This window comes from Macadamia integrifolia, chromosome 5, assembly GCF_013358625.1.
Source record: "Macadamia integrifolia cultivar HAES 741 chromosome 5, SCU_Mint_v3, whole genome shotgun sequence".
NCBI classification, from domain to species: domain Eukaryota; kingdom Viridiplantae; phylum Streptophyta; class Magnoliopsida; order Proteales; family Proteaceae; genus Macadamia; species Macadamia integrifolia.
Window position 1 is genome coordinate 21,917,936 of NC_056561.1, and position 21,150 is coordinate 21,939,085.

General features: G+C 38.7%; 1 protein-coding gene across 5 annotated transcripts in view; it reads right to left on the reverse strand.

Moving 5' to 3' along the window:
- Positions 1-21,150, reverse strand: part of LOC122079291 (phenylalanine--tRNA ligase beta subunit, cytoplasmic-like) — a 51,664-nt gene that overhangs the window by 14,464 nt on the left and 16,050 nt on the right. For all 5 annotated transcript variants that reach the window (XR_006140406.1, XR_006140407.1, XR_006140405.1 and 2 more), the window contains exons 8-14: positions 18,859-18,900; positions 18,542-18,618; positions 17,978-18,104; positions 17,700-17,867; positions 16,831-16,956; positions 16,642-16,743; positions 4,233-4,367 (exon numbers count right to left, since the gene is read on the reverse strand). Coding sequence is in view for 1 of the 5 variants with exons in the window: in XM_042645645.1 (XP_042501579.1) it covers positions 4,233-4,367; positions 16,642-16,743; positions 16,831-16,956; positions 17,700-17,867; positions 17,978-18,104; positions 18,542-18,618; positions 18,859-18,900 (777 nt within the window). In the remaining 4 variants the exon portion in view is untranslated. The remainder of the gene's footprint in view (positions 1-4,232; positions 4,368-16,641; positions 16,744-16,830; positions 16,957-17,699; positions 17,868-17,977; positions 18,105-18,541; positions 18,619-18,858; positions 18,901-21,150) is intronic.

A 21,150-nucleotide genomic window follows, 5' to 3' on the forward strand; every position in this document is an offset into this window, starting at 1 on the left:
AATCATATGACTGGTTCTCCTGGTCATTTTTCCCAGTATTCTCTGTCATCAGGTAAAACTAAAGTTAAGAGTTGTTCATGGTTCCCTATCCTCTATTTAAAGAAAGGGTACTATTCAATGCTCTCCCTTGTTATCCTTCTTGTCAATGTTGCATGTTCCACTAACATGTTATCTATTAGTAGCATTACTAGGGACTTGAACTGCAAAGTTACCCTTTTTTCCTTCCCATAGTATTTTTCAGGACTTGGTGACAGGGTCAACGATTGGCAATGGTAAAGTGAATGGCGGCCTCTACTTGCTCGACAGTGACTCATCCACAGTTTCTTCTACTCAGGCTCAGCACACTGATTCATCTTTTGCCTTATCAAAGTTACATCATTGGCATCAGCGTTTAGTACACCCCACCCCCCCTTTGGGAACTTTATCTAGACTTTTTCCTGATTTATTTAAGCAGTGTAATCTGAACCAGATTTTATGTGATGCTTGTGTTTTTGCCAAGCAAACTAGAAGTGTTTACCCCAGTTCAGATAACAGAAGTAATGTGATGCTTGTGTTTTTGCCAAGCAAACTAGAAGTATTTACCCCAGTTGAGATAACAGAAGTAATGTTCTTTGTCATTAATACATTTTGCTGTGTGGGGCCCTGCCCATTGTGTATGGATACCGATGTTTGTCACATTTATTCATTGTCATACTCAGCTTACTTAGATCTATATGTTTTGCCATAAGAATGGATTTTTTCATTGTTTTCAGCTATTTCATTGCTTGGTTCAAAACTAGTATGATGCTATAGTTAAAATATTATGCACTGATAATAGTAAGGAGTTTGGATGTTCAATCTTATTTTGCTGATCACGGCATTGCCCATCAGACCAGTTGTGTTGATACTCCAACATAGAATAGAGTGGCCGAAAGGAAGAATCGGCACTTGTTGGATGTTGCCAGGTCTCTTACGCTTGAGACGCATGTTCCAACACAATATTGGAGTGAGGCAGTCCTAACTATTACATATCTTATTAACCGGATGTCGTCTTGGGTCTTGGAATCCCACTGTCCTATTGAGGTGCTTGTTGGATCTTCCTCTTTTGTGGCTCCTCCCAAATTATTTTGGCTGAGTTTGTTATGCTCACAACCACCACCTCCATGCAAAGCTTGATCTGTGGGGTCTTCAGTGTATTTTTATTGGATACTCTGCCACACAAAAGGGTGAAAGAGTTATCACCCCCTGTCTCAGTGTTTCATCAGACGGAGGCCTATTACCCTGTGTCAGTACCTCTTCAAGGGGAGTTTGAACAATAACGTAAGATGCAAATGGTTGTCTCCATTGATCGCAGCCCAACTATTCAGGAAGAGGAGAACTCGGCTGAGAAGGGGATGATGCCAAATAGTTCTATTCATGGGGAGCCAAAATCTGTTCAAAAGTTTCCATTGTAGGTGTATTCTCACTGAAAGAAAAAAAGTTGACACCCCTACCAAAGTGCTTGGGCAATCATCCTCTGATCCAGATTCCAACACCCTATTAGGTAACCTCGTCCTTCCTGATGTGAGTGATCCTTCTCTTGATCTCCCTATTGTTGTTCGTAAAGGAAGTAGGACTTGCACACAACATCCTATTTTTCCATATCGTATCATATAATTCCCTATCGCCTTCCTATCATGCATTTTTGTCTTCTTTGTCCTCTGTTTCTAATACTCAAAACTGTCAGGAGGTTCTTGCAAATCAATGATGGAAAGATGTTATGGACGAAGAAATGAGGGCACTTGGGAAGAATGACAGGTGGGACTTGGTAGCTCTTCCACCATAAAAGAAGGTTGTGGAATGCAAATAGGTGTTTACAGCCAAACAAAAAGCTGATGGTACAAAGCTAGATCTATTGTCAAATGATTTACTTAGACTTATGGTAGTCTGATGTAGATGCACACCTATGGACCAATCCAAACTCATCTGGGTATCCAAACAGAGTTGAACCGGATCCAATATGGGTCTTTGACTAGTAGGATCTTTTAGGATTTAATTTCTATTTTCATGCAATCTTTTATTTTTGGTAGCTTAAATAAGAGAAAGCTATTAGGATTTAGTTTCCAATTAAGTTGAGTTTCTAAATTAGAGTAGGTTTGCTTTCATGTTGGATTTCTTTTACTATTTATATGCTTGTAACCGATTAAGAAAGATAGATTGTAGAATGAAGTAATGAGTTGATATTGTGGTGGGTGTCTGCGGGCTGAGTGTGTACGATTCCCTTCTCCCCCACCCCCCACTTCTTTGTGCGACTCCTCTCCCACCCTGCAACTCTGAGCATCTCAGGGATTTCTTCCCTTCCCCTACCTTCAGCAACTTGATGTCAAAAATTCCTTCCTCCATAGTAAGCTTGAGGAAGAAGTGTGTCTGGACATCCCTCCTAGTTTGTCTGGCAAGGACACTAAGGGAAGGTATGCAAACTGAAGTAAGCATTGTATATGCTAAAGCAATTCCCAAGAGCATGGTTTGGTCATTTTCACAGGGCTATGGTATCAGTGGGATATAAACAAAGTACGGCTGGTCATACTCTATTTATCAAACAACTTGGTGATCAGGTTACTATCCTCATAATATATGTTGACGATATTGACGTCATTGGGAGTGATTCTACTAAAATAGCTAAATTGAAACCTTACCTGGGCAAGGAGTTTGAGATTAAAAAGATCTGGATAAGTTGCAGTACTTCCTTGGTATTGCAGTGGCTTGTGTCTACTAGAGGTGTAATTCTCCCTCAATGAAATTACACTCTAGACCTTTTTGAGACCAAGATGATAGGGTGAAAGCTGATTGATACTCCCGTTGAGGCCAATACTCGTCTCAAGAGCAATGGTAACCCAGTTCAAGAGGGTCAATACCAAAGACTAGTTGGGGGACTTATCTATTTATCCCACACTAGACCAGACATCACCTATATAGTTAGTTTGATGAGTTAGTACACGCATGATCCCTATTCTTCTCATATGGAGGCAATGTTTCATATTCTCCACTACTTGAAGTCAGCACCAGGAAGGGCATTCTGTTCTCGCCTTATGATCATATGTGTGTAGAGGCTTATACTGATGCAGACTGAGCAGGTTCCCCAAATGATCAACGGTCCACATCAGGATATTGTACTTTTGTTGGTGGCAATTTTGTCACATGGCGTAGCAAGAAGAAAGCGGTGGTGGATAGATCTAGCACAAAGGCTGAGTTTCGAGCCATGGCGCATGGTATTTGTGAGTTACTCTGGCTTCAAGGTCTTTTTCATGATCTAGGTGTGCCTATTCCAATGCCTATAATGCTGTACTCTTACAGCAAATCTGTGAGATACTCTTGCTTCAAGGTCTTTTTCATGATTTAGGTGTGCCTATTCCAGTGCCTATAATGTTGTACTCTTACAGAAAATCAGCTATTAGCATTGCTCATAATCCAGTTCAGCATGATCGCACGAAGCATGTAAAGATTGATAAGCATTTGATCAAGGACAAGCTAGAGTAGGGTATTAAATGCATTCCTTTTCTAAAGTCTGGAGAACAGTTAGCAGATGTCCTTACGAGATGTCTTAGTAGTAAGGTTTTCATCCTATTTTGTGCAAGTTGGGCATATGTAATATCCATGCACCAACTTGAGTGGGAGTGTAGTAATTGAGTATAAGGGTAGTATTGCCTACAGGGGCATTATTGTACTTGTACTCATATCTCATCTATTATAAATAAAGGAAAGCTGGTGTCAGTTAGACACAAGTCACAATTCCCCAAAATCGACACTTGTAACCCCCCTTAATTGCTGCAAGGCTTAGGTGGACAAAGACGTATGTGAACTTTATTTCCAAATTTCTCAAAAACTGTACAAGTGCAGAATCTATGGTCTTATTTCTTAGAAAACTGTAGTGACTGTGCATGTTATTTTTACAAAGTTCAACCTGTACATTAACCCAGGCACTTGTATTGCAAAAACACCAGAAATAATTGATAACCATCCATTTCTTCATCAAATCCTCCCAAAATCATTTCAGAAGACACCAAAAACATCTGGCGAAGCAAGGGGCATTAAGAAACATACAAAGAAATAGATTGAATGAAATTACAACGAGCTCAGAATACATCAGAGGGTTCAAACAAAGATTACAACATACACTTGAAATTAAGATTGAAATAGCCAAGAGAGTTGTTCACAGGGAAAATCAACTTGTGAGAATTTCACTCTTTGCAAAGGTGCGCAAGCAGTAAACTAACCTCGAAATCGGCTGAACGAGGATTTGCAATAATTGAAGCTGTCAATTGGTCATCCTTACGGTTCAACATGAAGAAATTCTCTTTGTATGAGCACAATATCCATGTTAACACCTCTGTATACCCATTCATTGCAATCTAGTAGGAGAAACAAGAAGTGACATGGAATAGAATATCAGAGGCTGCTGTAGAAATGTAAGAAAAGCAGGAAAATATTCTCACAGAAAAATATGACAGAAATTTCATGAGGATGTTCTAAAAACTTAGGACATGTCATGTCATAACATCATCAGGGTTTAAAATTTCATTTAAAGTATAAAAAGAATAAACTGATTGAGAAGCACAAAATTTCTGAATTACAAACTCATTTACACCAAATTTTCTGTTTAGCAGATAGGTGCAGCAAAAGGCTTCTGCCCACCACTAAAAGTCAGGCCATTAGGGTGTGGTGTGATACTCCCAATTGTTCAAATTCTAATTCTCTTAACCCTAGTCGACCTGTGAAAAATGCATTGCCTTCACCAATTTTACAATGTAACTAGGACTCATACCAGCAGGGCAAGATGGGTGGGTATTTGGAACTGGTGTGGCATTGGTGAAACTCACTCCATTACCATATAAGAAACTCAAACTTACTGGGAGACCGGAAAGAAAAAGATAAAGAGGAAAAGAATGACAAAGTGAGAGAGAGAACTACTTGGTCTCTTAAGTGTTTCATAATTGTTGACTGGAAGCATTGGAATGGCTATATACTATATAAAACTTCATTTTGTAATTGAAATCCTCAAAACAAACTCTGCAAAGAATTTCAAGAAAAAGAAGAGCATACTCTCGCATGTAGCGCATAGTTGTCAAAGCGTCACCTAGGTCTGATTTATCATCACTAGATGAATTATGTTTATGGTGTAAACAAAGATGATGTACTTTGCATCTGAAATTTTTGTGGACGGCTGGTTTCGTTTTGATCCCAATGCACATATGGCTTGAGAGGAATTCAAATATGAGGGAAGAGCTCGCCAACAAAAATCCGTTACGCAAGCCAGTCTAAAGGACAATTCTAGATGCTAGTCTGAAATGGAAATGCTCTATCAAATCAGAGGACAAATTATTTGGTATCACTTGTTTTACCACCTCCAATAACCGAATCCATGGTTCAAAATCTCGTCGAAATTTTTGTTTGGCCGAAACGAAATAAGGCCCAAAATAACATTTATACAAAATTTCGGTATTTCAGTATTTCGCCTGTCTTGGTACATTCCATATGTTATAAATATCATATCTCGGTCGAAATTTCGGTCGAACCGAAATTTCGACTCTGTCTCAGTGGTTTCGGTTCCATTTGCATATTTTGAAGGAAAAACACTTCAACAAGCCTCTAATTAGCCACATCATCACACATTTTGACTTCCATTGGACTTCTACAAAGATCTACACATTCAAAACTTAGGAAAGGTAAAGTTCTTTCTCCCAAACTAAGTAAAATTTTCAAAACAGTTCAACGGTTGCTGTCAAACAAAGGTACAACTCTAAAACAATGTCATGTCCTAATATTTTTGCATTTTTATGTTCTAAGCATGTTTATTAACCTTAAAATAAGTTATCCATCAAGTTTCAGGTCAAAATAGGTCCGTTTAACCACCGAAACAATCAACTGAACAAAAAAAATACACCATTTCGGCCAAAATGAAATGAAATTTCGAACATTGACCAAATCACAGAGTTGAAATGATTCCAGATTGGGGTTGGACAACATAAAATATAGATGGATGTTCATGGGGTGATTCGGGTCATGCAAGTGCTGGGGAATCATCAGAAACTCCGATGGTATACCAAAAGGCAGCTTTGCTATTAACCTTGGGATATAATCCAATTATGTGGCAGAATTTTCAGCTTTGTTAATTGGTTTGGAATCTGCAAGAGAAAAAGGAATTCACAGGCTTATTGTTGAATATGATTCCAAAGTTGTGGTTTTGGAAGTATGGAGTCAATCGATCCCATGATGTTTTCATCAAATATGGTGTTATCCATGGTTTGAAATATCGCCGAGATACCGGTGATATCTAGGTCATTTTGGCTTTTTTTTTTTTTAACCAAAACGAAACAGGCTATGAAACAAAATAAGGACATTGTTTAGGTCAAAATTTTGGCATCTCGCCGAAATTTCGTGTAACATTTTGGTATCTTGCCGAAATGTTATAAACACATTCTATTTAAACATCATCTTGTGAGGAGTCATCGAAATTTCGACTCCAACTCGACTGTCTTGACCCATTTCGACTCCTCTTTGCTGTAATTTCACAAAATCAGTGCATTGCCAAGTTTTTTGCCACATCATTGCATCTACTCCATTGAAGATTACTCCAAGTTAAAGATCTACACATTTCCAAGTCTTGGAAATGTAAACATTTTCCCTAAAACCTTTTTTTTTTTAAATAGAACATAAATACATGTTGTTTAAGGATAGATTTTATATATGTTAGACACTAGAGGGGTTTTTGTTCCAAAGTTGCCACCAGTCATTTTTTCTCTCGAGCTAAAGTGGAAATCGAGGTTGGGAACAAGGATTTTACATTTATGGGACAACTACAAACCTTGGATTCTTAGTGTGATACTCTCAATTTAGTGTTTATGCATAATAAATGTTATATATAACTTTTTTAAACTATTTTTTATGCAAAAGTGTTATAAAAAATGTTTCCTATACATTTATGTGCGTATCTCTGACACGATACGATACCCTCTAATACGTATCTTAATCTTGACTGACCGATGCGGTGACCGATACCGATACTTTAATCCTTGCCCATAGGTACAAAAAAAGGGTAGCAAGCAACGTAAGATAAAAGGGATGTGGACTAATATGAAGGCTTATGTTGGGGAAGCTACATCAAAGTGGATGTTATCTCATAGCATCCTAGCAAACACCACTACATGTCCCTACTACCAGCCAATGCTTGATGTCGTTGTTGAGGCCAGAATAGGGTTAAAGGGGCCCACAACATACGAAGTGATGAATGTGTATTTGCCACAGGAGAAGAAAAAATTGAAAGCATATATAGATAATTGACGGTATTATGGGAGAGCTACAGGGTCACCATAATGTGTGATGGTTGGGCAGGGCCCATGAGAAAGTCCATTATTAACTTTATGGTAGATTGTGATGGTAGGACAATTTTTCTGAAATCTGTTGATGCATCCAGGGGAACAAAGGATGCAAAATACATCTACAAACTGTTGAAGGAGGTTGTGCAAGAAATTGGGATAGAGTGCGTTGTTCAGATTGTGACATACAATGGAAGCAACTACAAGAAAGCCCGTCAGAAAATGATGAACAACAGCAGATTCCAACTCTTTTGGACTCTTTATGCAGCACACTACATTAATCTGATGTTGAAGGACATGGGGTCTCATAAGATCTGCCACCAACTATGTTGCAGTCAAGAGTTGTGAGTCGAAGAAAGTCTTTGATCCATGTATTAATCTGAGGAGTGGTTTGGGTGGAGGGAAGCAAGATCACCTGGTGGTAGGGCAGCACAACAAAAATTTCATCAAGTGAGTTTTGGACACAACTACGCAACGTAGTGAAAATATTGTCACCAATTGTTGGCATGTTGATGGTGGATTCTGCGTCAAGCCCACCTTGCCAAGCTTGTATGCTGGTGTGGAAATGACGAAAGAACATGTCTACACTGCCAATCCACGTAGAAGTAAGAAATTTGAGAACATAATAGAAGAACGTTGGGAGCGCCAATTCAAGCATCCATTGCATAAGGCTGGTAAGCAAAGCTGAAGACATTCTTTTATATGATGTATAAATGCATTAATGTTAACATTGAGTCATAAACAATAATATTTTTTGGCAAATTTCAGCATACTATTTAAACTCCAGGTATCAGTATAGCCATAAACTTGCATTGAATCCGGAGCTTCTGGAAGCAATGAAGCAGGTGGTTGCAATGCAACCAAGGCCCGGTCTACAAGCCACAACCAATACTGAGGTGAGTTTTGTAGTATAATAGGAATCTAAATTTCAGTATAATGGTTGTTAACTATTTCCTATTTGTATATTTGTTATAGGCGAAAGAATTCAGGGATGCATTAGGCAGTTTTGGAGCCCCCGCCGCACTTGAGGGTCGTACGAATACTGATGCTAGTATGCAATCCAAATTCCAGTATGTTACTTATACAAGTGTCAAATGTTTTGAGATAAAAATAATATTTTGCACTTGTTGTAACTTGTAATGCAGCTGCATGGTGGGTGTTGTATGGGGGTTTGGCACCGGAATTGAGGAAGATTGCGATCAAAGTACTCTCACAGACATGTTCTACAACTGGTTGTGAGCGAAACTGGATTACATTTTCACTCATTCACTCGAAAAGGCGGAATCTATTAGGTTCAGATCGTCTCACTTACTTAGTGTATGTGCACTACAATATGAGACTAAGGATGCAGCTCATACGCATGGGTATGGAGAATGATAAGGGCTAGATCGAGCTTGCTGACGCTTTTCAAATCGACTCAGATGAAGAGGATCCTATAATAGACTGGATGAGGGACAGAGGCGAACCGTTGATGGATCAGCCAGGAGGTAGGCCGAACGCATATGTAGTGTAAGAGATGGCAGTCAATGTGGATGAGTATATAGCTACAGAGGAAAGGATCACAAACACCCCCGACCATTCGAGCCTGCACCTGGTAGGGATGATTCAGATGGAGAAGATGATTAGTCCACTTACCTCATGTGGTCGTACCCAGGCTCAGACTCAGACACAACATCATGCACCAAGTTGTGATGAGGCTGATGGTGATGGTGATGGTGATGACGATGCCATAATGGTGGAAATGATGATGATGGTGATGATGGTGATGGGGATTGGGGCGGTGATAGATTTGAAGGAGTTCGAGAGCAGTATGAACATGTCGAGCCAGAGCTGGAGCCAATGTGATTCACTGAGGAGTGTCAATTTCAGCATGCCACACAAGATATGGATCACGGTACACATCAACCGAGTGGCAGGAGGAGTGCAGGCTAGCTACACTAAAGGGCCTCGTAGCTAATTCGGTGCAGATGAGCAGCAAGATGGTATGAACGTTGATAGTCTATCTACATCTATCGGCAGAATGAGTTTGAGTAGAGGGGATAGTCATCCTCATAGTCATAGTAAAGGAAGTGGGCATTGGCATGCCCCCAGCATTTACTGAAGAGAGCACCTAATCAGAGTACAATGTTGGTGGTGATTATAGACCCTATGGTCAATTCACTAGGATAGGTTATACATCTAGTTCATCCATTCCTAGTATTGACTATGGCTCCCAGACCTAATCACATACTGGTGGCTTTGTGGACAACATATTATCCTACCCAGCCCAGTCGTACTTGCTGCCGAAAGCATCAGTTGACAGTAGCTCAATGACGGGTTCTTCTTCTTAATACTATGGTGGTTAGCCTGGAATAGGTTACCTTCAGTATATAAATGACCAAGTTTTTTTTGGCAGCTGTGGAGGACTACGTTCAATTCTTCTCTCACAATATGACGTGGCACACATTTGTGGAGCAAACAGAGGAAAATGCACGTCGACTCCATCGTACTAGGCATGGAATCCAGCCAGGCCATCATAGTTCTTTCCAATAGAAAGTTTACAATTAGTATTGTATAACTGATATGATTGGCACTTAGGATATTGTCATTTGGGACTTCGAAACTTCAAAGTAAGACAAGAGAGGAGGACTTTAGCTGGGAGTTCGGAGTTAGGGAGTTGCATACTATTTCTCTAGTACTCTAAATATTAGTTAATTAATGTTGAGGTACGTTTTGATCATGGCATTGATGCATTAGTTACTTGTTTTACTATCATATTATGTCTTCTTCTAGTAATATTTCATAAAATCTCCTGAACAGTTCAATGGTTGGTGTCAAACAAGGGTCCAATTCTAAAACACCACCATGCTTTAATATTTTTGCAAATTTATATTCTAAACATGTTTATTAACCTTAAAACAATCTCCCACCAAGTTTCAGGTCATAATAGGTACGTTTGACCACCGAAACAGGCAACCGAATTAAAAAAAAAATGCAACTCACCGAGATTTCGGTATTTCAATGGTTTTGAAACAACAGAAATACCGAAACAAAACGAAACAAGATTTCAAACCTTGGTGTTATCTCAATCAATATCCCCTTCATTTCCTAGAGCATATCTCACTATTTCAGGGAAACAAACTCAATGGAAGATTTATTGGCTAAGAAAAGTGCCCACCTACAAACTTCTATTTCCTAGGCTGCTAGTTCCCCCTTTGTGCATCATGAAATTATCTAGGATGCCAAAAAAGGCCTCGATACAGATTTGATTAAGCTATAGTCTCTTTTATATTTGTGCTCTCTTGCAATGTAGTGTTTGTTGATGGCCATGCCAAAGGTGGACTCTACTTGCAAGTAGATTTCTGGTTGATTTGCTCCCTGTTGATGGCAATGCTGTGGGGGAGTGAAATCATCTTATGTGTACATCTGGATATACCGAGACTCTAATCTTGGACTTCTATCTTTTACTATTAATATACTTTTCTGATTCATAGCAAAAAAAAAAAAAAAAAAAAAAAAAAGGTCATACTTGATACTATGGAGTAGACAATAATCCTATACATCTATTCTTTTACCATATAATATACTTTGCTGATTTGTAGCAGAAAAAAAAAGGGGGTGTCATAATAGATACTAGACACAAGGTATGCATGTCTTAGCACTTCTCCTAGGGTCGTTTTAGGCCTGCCTCTTGCTCTGTTAGTTCCTTCAATCTGAATGAAATCACTTCTTTTTTTTTTTTTTTTTTTTTTTTTTGTGAATAAAAAAATAAAAGGCCAAAACAGGCGGCAACAACACCAACGAAATGGGTGGAGAAAGGATAAAGGGGGGAAGGCACCAAGAGACAACAATAAGCCTGTTCCTTAGGAAGTCTCTAATAGGGTGGGGGGATCGAGTTAAGCATGGAACTAACATCGAAGTAGAAGTCTTTCAAAATCTCATCAAAAGACCGGGAGTAAGGAGTCCATCTACGAAGATTTTGTTCCATCCAGATTTGATTGATAGTAGCATTGAAGCTGATTTTTCCAGCAGTATCATAAATTAAAGATCCAACAAAAGTCATATCCACCCAAATCCATTCCCAATGAAGGGGAAGGATGCGTCTCCTACCAAGCCAACAAAAGGAGAGAATTCTTTTCCAAAATGGAGGAAGAGTAGGAACAACTGAAGAAAATGTGGTCAGAGTCTTCAATACTATACCAGCAAAGAAAGCAGTAAGGAGAGACATGAATATGTCGATGGAGGAGAAAGGATTGGGTGGGGATGCAATTGGAGAGGACTCTCCAAGCAGCAAAACTGTGACGGAAGCTTGTGACCAGAAAACCAAACAATCTTACACCAAGGGGTAAGAGGATTGTGGGAGCGAATGAAATCCCAAGTTGAGGACGAGCTAAAAATGCCCGAAGGAGAAGGAGACCAAATAACTCTATCACCTCTACCACGGTGACAAGGGGAGAGGGGCAAGAGAGGACCAGAAGTCTAAGGGGGGAAGAAGCAGGGGGACCAAGATCCATTGGAGATGATGGAGGCCACCGAGGTTCTCTATGTAATCCAGAGGAGTAGACAATCCTAGGAGACCCACTCTAAGGAAAGGACACCCAAGGGATGCATCACTCCATATTATTGGAGCATCCAACGGCCTCCGTTAAACATGATCATGCCACCTCAAATGACTCTCTCGTAGCTTGTCATGCATTGAAACTCCTTCCAAATCAGCTCTAATATGATCATACCTTATTTCATCCTTTCTAGTTTTTCTACACATCTATCTCAACATCCTCATCTCCGCTATACTAAGTTTATCGACATGATGCTTCTTAATTAACCAACATTTCGCACCATACAAGTTCAGTTGCAAGCCTAAGCCAAGAAGGTACGAACAAAGTGACAGGCCTCCTTACTCTAATTCTTATAGGGACGGCTTTCATTTGATTAGAGAGGAGGGGACAACAGATGGAATAGTCACATCTGGGATTAGAAACTGAGAATCGAATGAAGCAAGAGCAAGGAGAGATCAATTGAACTAACCAAGTAGTTTTTAAGGAATACATGGATCACACAACACTCCGGAGTCCGAACGCACCTCTCCACTTCATCCATTCTATTTTAATTCTTTGAGAAACGTCATAGTCTATATCACCTCTTTATTTATGAATGAGACCAGATACCTAAAATAATCACTTTGTGGAATCTCCCTCACCAATTTTTACCACCTCATTATCCATCCTAGTGTAACTAAAGTTACACACTATATACTTTGTCTTCATTCTGCTAATCTTTAAACCTTTTGATTCCAAGGTTGATCCCCATAACTCAAACTTAATCCCCACTTTACTTGGCATTAATCATTTAATCCTTGCTTTTGTCTTATCCACCAAAACCTTGCTTTTGTATCATCCACCAAACCAATATCATAAGAAAAAAGCATACACCAAGGAACCTCATATTGAATGTCTATGCTTAAATCATCCATGATAATAGCAAACAAATAAGGGCTTACATATAAGGGCTTAAAACTGATCCTTGATGTAATTTGTAATTGGGAATTCACCGGCGTAAAATCAAATTGGTTCTCTGTGATAGTAGATTTTTGTCTCAGGTGGGTTTTAATAACCCTATTCCATAATTTTATAGTATGATTCATTTGTTTTATGCCTCTATAGTTATTGTAGATCTGAATATCTTTATTTTTGTAAATTGGAACCACAATGCTTCTCCTCCATTCATCTGCCATTTTTCTTGTGCTCATATTCTTATTAAATAGCTTAGTTAGACAAGATAAACCATTGATTCCTTAGCTCTTCCACACTTTTAACGGGACCCCATCTGGGCCTGATGCCTTGCCGACTTTCATCCTCCTTAAGCTTCTTTGACTTCGGATACCCTAATTTGCTGTACATACAATGACATGTGGTGTTTTAATGAGTAATGCAATCTTCAGGGACACTATTACTTGAAATGTCCTTATCCCTTATTAGTACTTTACTAAAATAAAAATAAATAAAAAAGGCGTACCAGGTGCACGAGGCTCCCGCATATGCAAGGTCTGGGGGGCAGAACTACACATCCTTATTAGTAATTTACTATCTACACTTTTAATACATCTAACATGGTTAAGATCTCCACTCTTCCTTTCCCTCATTTTTTTTTTTGGCTTCCTTTCTTCTGTTGCAGCTTTTTTTCTGCTTTCTTTTCCTCTCCAAGTTTTTTTTATGAATATGCAACTCCTTGGTTCTGGTTTGCTGCTGGTTATCAATAATGATTGTGTATTGTAGCCTGCATAGTTGTCACGGCGGCAATTAGGCGTCCTGATATTTTTGAGAGGGCAAATCGATGGACCGGTTAGGGTCACCTTCATTAATCAACCGCCAAGGGTTGTATGGCTTCGCCAAATCGTCCATGGCGACGATTTATGACGTTGTATACATAAATCGGTCGCCATTTTGTTTTTTTGTTTTTTCCTTTTCTAAGTTATTATTGTATAATTACTAAATTGATTCTCTTCCTAACAATGTTATTGGAAGGTGTAATTGAAGTGTACAAATTAATGCTACATGGGATAAAAGTGTAAATTAACTTATACCAAAGAAAAAAAAAAGTCTAATTTAAGACCAAAGAGACTAAGTCGCGACTCCAACTCTCTTCAGCCCTTGAACCCTAAGTCTCAAAGTGAAGACCGAAGACTCTCTTCAACACTTCAACCCTTATTTTGCTCCGGCAATAGCTGCTCCTACTCCGGCGTTGCTGCTCTTGTGCTCCGGTGAAGATAAGTATGTTCGAGTCTTCTTCTCTTCTTCTAACCTTCTTCTTCTCGTCTCTGGTATCGACTCTTCTTCTCTTCTTCTAACCTTCTTCTTCCTTGCCTTTGATATCGACTCTTCTTCTCCTCTTCTAACCTTCTTCTTCCTTGCCTCTGGTAGTCTGGTTTGTTCGACTCTTCAGAGTCTTCGCCTCTTTTTTTTTTCCCCTTTCTCTACTACTAATCAGTAATCAGTCTCTTCTCTTCTTTTATTCTTCTAATCTTCTTCTTCCTCTTCCTTAGTTCACTCACACAAAACAGAAATCTTTCTCTGTTCTGATTTCCTTGGTTTTCTTCTTCTTTTTTTTTTTTTTCCTTTGATGCAAATTTTTCAGCAGGCATGATTGTGGTCTTCAATTACCAGATTTTCCATGATAAAGAACCATGTTATGTATTGCGGATTGTATTAATATTAAGCAAGGTAAGTCTATGTGCTGAGGGAAAAAGCCATGGTAATCTCTGGTTCCCAATATACTTGTGTTAATTCAATGGATCTTTTCTAGTTCTCTTCTGTTGCAACATATTTTAACAATGTTTCCTGTGATATATGTTGGTTCATATAATTTTTTTTACAAATTTATGATAATGTCTTATTGGTTCATATTATTTTTTTTTAACAAATTTATAACACATGGGCGATTTGACCGCCATGGCAACGCCATAACGAGCGATTCATCGCCAAATCGATTAGCCACCCCTCCACCGCCTTGAATCGATTTGACGTCGTGACAGGTACGGTAGCCTGGGTATTATTCTTTTGATTATCAAGTATTGCTTTTTGTATCTGGTAGTTTTCTGATTTATTCTTCGTGAGATGGTACTGCTGGATATGGTATTATGGCTTATTCTGCAGCTCTTTGTTTTTTTTTTTTTTTTTTTTTTTTGGGGGGGGTGGGGGGTGTGGGATGAATATGCAGCTCCTTGGTTCTGGTAATCTAGTTTGATATTCTTGGCTGTTGGTCATCAATATTGATTGTGTAATTATATATTTATATTATATGCTATGATGATGATTGATGAATATGTTTATTCACTTTATTGATTTGTTTTTTTTATGGATATCTTGCATTGGCATGAAGTATGAAACTTTAATCCTTATTTAGCATATGAGTAGTACTATATAATTTTTAATATGTCATTAGAGCCAAATAGAATGGTTACATAAAAAACAAAAAATTAGAACACTTAAGGTGATGCCTTATGCCCGCCTTATCGCCAAAGCGCTCCGAAAGACCCTCAAAAGCCTCGGTCGCCTCACCGCCTTAATAACCTTGCTCAAACTATAGTAATCCATTAAAATAGCCAAATGGTGACAGGTCCAAACCAACTAATCAGTAAATAGGTCAGGTACAGACCTGGATCAAGACCACTAAAGCCAGTAACTAGCCAATCAATCCGACTGATTCCAATAAAAACCAACATGAAAATCCATGAACCAATTCAAACGATTAGAAAAAGGTCACATTGGGTTGAGCTTTCGTCTGTATAATCATTGGTTGGCCCAAGAAGACCCATTCCCATCACTATTTGTAAATGACTAATATTCAGAAATAAGGCAGGCCCCATTCATTTTTTGAAATTTTGAGGCAGTTGATACATAAAAATTTTCAAACCAAACAACTGAATAATCTTCACAAAAGAAAGGTAAAACAAACTAATTCTGCATCAACTTTCAACAATATATGCTGTCAGGTTTACTGCCAAACATGGAGGAAAACCCCCCATTGTCTCATTGTCTGCCAGTCCATATTTTTGTATGGGATGCTAGTTTCTCAACAAGTGAATTGAACAAAAGGTAAAAGAATTCTGCCTATTATAAAGGAATCAAATTGCAAACCCTGATAGGCCCAACCTGAACAACACCAATCAAGAATAGAGATTAGCAGAAGGATATCAACATTCACTAGGTCCTCTTTTAATTAATGCTTATTCCTAGAGAAAAAATGTCAGAAAACTAGAAATACACTAGGATTCCTAAAGCTCTGACTAATAAGCCGCCATTTATCCAAATCATTCACCCAAAGAAAAAAATAATAATAAGCCGTCATTCGCTAGTTGTACACTTGTACCAAAATGGTAGCTACATTTTTTCAGTTACAGATCGTTACCTTAATAAGACATCAAAATAAAGTGTCCCACACCTGGATCCTAATGCAAGGCCATTTTGGTTTTTGACAAGTTTGGCAATCCCAACCTTTGGGTAGATACTTTTTTCCCCTTCGGTATAAGGCTAGCTAATTTAATTGGTCTTTCAAATTTTTCTAGTTTCCCTCTTTGTTCCGATTTAAATATATTCATTAAGTTTCATGGGTGGGAAATCCTGTTCTTGTACCCAAGGTTTTTGGAGCAAGCTAAGTGGAAGAAAGAAAAGAAAAACAAAGGTTTCTGCAAGCAGCTTGAGATGAAAACAAACATCTATGGTTACAAAGCAAACTAACAGACTTCAACCTGAAAACATATCATAGTCAATAGTTAGAAAATACCAAAAAGAAGCCTAAAGAAAATATTAATGCAGTATTACATTGTCAGTACCTCCAATCTGATAAGCTCGCTTATTTGATTCAAAGCAACTGACATCAAAGATGCAGGCTTCCTCTTGGGAATTTTATTGAACCCGTACGCAATCGCAACATCCTTCAAAGAAAATATGTCAAGTTACTTACAAGCAAATGAAGTAACCAAAGGTCCAAGAAAAAAAAAAACCTATATATAAAACTATACCTCCATTACATCACAAGCATGGAGAATATCACTTCTGGTTGGAGGAGCAGATACAAGGATACTGCATTCCTCTTTTGTTATAGATTTTTCCGCATGTAATTGCATCTTGTTCAATAAACTACAGACCTGAAAGAATGTAAGAATTGTTTCAACAAGGCACAAGCACACGAGAATATCTAAGCAACAACATCAAATTTCAAGTTCTGCCAAAGATAAATGCACTTCGAGATAATACTTAGTAAAGATATACAGGTCTTGTAGTACTACATGGCATATTAAATGCTAATACAAAAGGGCTTAAGCAAGTAATGGAGGTTCTGGTTGGACCAAAAGGTCTCCACTCTCCATCCTGTTTTTTAAACTACACAACTATATTCCTGAATGATGGGAAGCTAGAACAATTCAGAACTTTAATGGGTGTTCTTGAATCAACACAAGGCAGCCCATCTGGTCAGGACAAGAGGATATGGAGGTGCCAACCTGAAAGTTCTTTCACAGAGAAGCCCCATCTAGGTTGTACCAGCCAACTTGCAACTTCATTAGAAAATCGAGATAAATAGAGAAATGTTAAGCATGCCCTCAGTGACCATTGTACGGCCCAGATGTCCACCATTGAATTCTAATTCATGCATTTTAAATCCAGGACCAATGGTGAGCGCTTGGGAGGTACTATGGTCCAAAATCCAAACAGCATTACTCATTCTTTTTTTTTTTATTTAAAAAAAAAAAATAAAGAAGATCAACAAGTGGATTACTCGATTCATGGAAAGTCTCACAATTATTAAACAGTATTTGGCATCGAATGAATTGGCATACTTCATGAAACAATTAATGGGCATGCAACAAACATGACTCAGAATCTGTAATACCTGGCTAGCCTCCAAAGAAACGCCTACTGAACCAGTGATGTAAGACAAAGGAACCTCCAAATCATAAAGTGAGAGATCAGGATAAACACATGACTTCCCATCAGAGGACACCACCTCAACAGGTTCAACCTCAAATTTTCTTTCACAGTACACGGAAAACGTTGTGACCTAGGAGGGAAAAAGAGAAATTGCTCCAATGAGGAGCCATGATACAATTTTCATGTACGAACTACAAAGTTGACTAGCAAAACATGCAATGTTAACTTCTTTTTCCCTACCATTGTATTCAAAACAATCTTGGCCTTTGTTAAATCAGTTGCTGTACATTCAATAAACACATTCTTTGTCTTCAGTGTAATTGCTGAATGTGCACCATTAATAATTGGAGGCAAGGATAACACTGTTCTGCAGAAAGAAAGCCCAATCATCTTAGACCAGTAAAGACTTCGAAAATGCCAGAAAATGGAAAAGGAAAGGGAAAAAGAAGAGACTTAGTTTGTATTGGGCTATCCAAACTTTTTTTTATTGTTAAAAACAATTTGACAGGAACTAAGACTCTAAGAACAAAGATAATGACATCAAAACCTTCAAATTTCTCAAACCACCATGCATAAGATGCCTAATAAGCATTTAGGTTAAAAGCAAAAAGAAGGGTGAAGTGGACATTTTTCCTTCTTTTTTTTTTTTTTTTCAGCAAGGAAATTTGCTAAATGTAACTTTCATAAACAAATAGACTTCAAATACTCAAAGTGCAAACAAAAGATAACTGAAACTCTGAAAGTCAACAAAATAGGAAACACACAAATAAACATATCAGCAGTGAGATTCATACACCACATTACCTGTTGCAGTCGTATATGACTGGGAACACTGGTGATTTCTCAATTATGTGCAAGAATTTCTTCAGTTTCAGATCTGACTGGCAAAATTTTTGATAGTAAATTACATATCAAGAAAATTGAAACTAATGATTTCCATGAAAAAGATTAATGCAATTTTACTTGAACAAATCAAGTGAATTCTGCAGAAGTGATGGAACTGGAAATGGCATCATCACTATAAGTCAGAAAACAAGATTAATAAATGAGGAAGTACATCCTTATGTTTCACAATGCAGCTCAAAGATGAGCAGCAATAAAATCGTAGAACAATAACTCACTTTGTAAAACTCCATTAGCTCGTCCGCCCTGAATCTTTTCACCTAGAAAAAAAAGCCACAATAGATCAAAACAAGCATTATCCTTATCATTTCGGCTCCAATTGCTTGCAAGGGAAATAAAGGGGAAGAGAAATCAAATTAAATCAATAAAAAAATGTAACTTTTGTAATCAATTACCTCATGAACTAACTCCAAAACATACAAAAATTTGGTTATTAAATTTCACTTTACTTTAAGGCTCTGCTAGGCGACACCAAGGCATTAAGGTGGTATGGGTAGACTAAGGCAGTCATGCGCTTTATGGGTTTCATGTAAGGCGCAGTAAGGAGATGACAATTGAGAACTATAGGATCAAGTCTATATAAAGTCAAAAACCACATTTGTGGTTGAACAAATCACAAATCGCCTTCCTCCATCAATTCCAGCTCTAGCGACTCTCCTCCTGTGATTCTTCCTCCGGCGAGTCTTCCTCAGGCCATTCCGGCTCCAGCAAGGTACTCTTCTTCTTCTTCTAGTTCTCTATTATTGAACAAAGATTTTCTCATCTGTTTTTACTTCTTGCTTTCTATTCCTCTTCCCTTAATCCCTGCTTCTTCTTCACATTCCAGCAAGACTTCCCTTCTCTTCTTTCCTGGTTTTCTTTTCCCATTCCAGCGATACTAATTTTAGTTGGATCTCTAATTAGACTGACAGGAGTAGAAATATAGTGAATGACCTTGGGCTCTCCATCCTCCTTACCAACAGGAGAGTTTCCTGAGGTAGAAATCCGGGATCAATTGGTTGGAGCTGGGTGACTCTAACACGGCCTACTTCCATCGATTAGTTAAGGGTAGAAATAACCTCAACTCTATCCCAAAGTTGGCAACCCCGGAAGGAAATCTGGTCTTTAAAGTGGATGAAATTAAAGGTGTTGCAATTGATTATTTCAAGAACTTGTTCAAGCTGCCCCCTACTCCTCCTTCTGCCATCCTTGCGTGTCTTCTAAATAAGTTCATTCCTGCTGGTCATGCAAATATGCTTAAGGCTATCCCCACTGCTGATGAAATCACTACTGCTATCCACTCTCACAAGGCTAGCAGCCCCGGGTCCTGATGGATTTAGTATGGGATTCTTAGCCTCTTCTTGGGATATCATCAAATAGGACCTAATTAAGGCTATCATAAGCTTCTTCTTCAATCCAAGTCAAATCAATTGAGTAGCCATACCTTCCTTTGCCTCATTCCCAAGAAAGAGGGAGTCAAAGCTATGACTAACTTCAAGCCAATTGCCTTATGTAACCTTCTGTACAAGTTTATAGCCAAGACCCTTGCCAACAGACTGAAACTTGTGATTGATTCTCTTGTCAGTAACAGCCAACCGGCCTTCATCCTTGGGAGAAGCATTGGGGACAATCCTTTGCCACGAGATTATCAAAGGGTTTGATAGAAAATCCCATTCTCCCGCATCTCTCATGAAGATCGACATTCATAAGGCTTTCGACTCCATCAAATGGGATTATATTGTCTCAATCCTCAACAGTATAGGTTTCCCACCAATCTTCTGCAATTGGGTATACCACTGCATTGCTTCTCCTCGCTTCTCTGTCTTAGTGAATGGTAGATCAGCTGGTTCTTTCTCCTCTTCTGTGGGAATTAGACAAGGGTGCCCTCCATCCCCCTACATTTTTGCCTAGCTATGGAAGTTCTCTCTAGAAAACTGCAAGTGGCTACTGATCAGCACCTTATTTCTCCTATCCCTATGTGTAAGGCTGTCAACTTAACTCACCTTGCTTTTGCAGATGACTTGATGATATTCTCCAAAGTAGATCCTTCTTCTCTTGAAGCCATTCTGCTCTGCTTGAACCAATTTGCCACTATGTCTCGGCTGCGTATCAACCCTGCAAAGTCGCTCATCTTCTTGGCTGGGATCCCTGACTCCTCTAAAGCTTCTCTTCTTGAGCAGACCGGATTCTCCTTGGGTTTCCTCCCGGTTAAGTACCTTGGGCTGCCTCTCATTCCTACCAGGCTTTCAGCTCATCATTGTACTCCTATGCATGACCTCATCAAAAAGTGTCGCCAACTATTAAAAGGAAAGCTCCTCTCCATTGCTGGGCGCCTAGAGCTTATCAAATCTGTCCTCCAAGCTTCCTACATCTATCGGTCAGGCATATATGAGTTGCCTAAGCCCATCATCACTAAGCTTGATTCCATGTTTGCAAAGGAATTTTATATCATACCATAAGTGCCAGAACTATTTATAGTTCCGGTTTAACCAAGCAAGCACTTGTAGCTGATATATTATCCTCTTAACAAT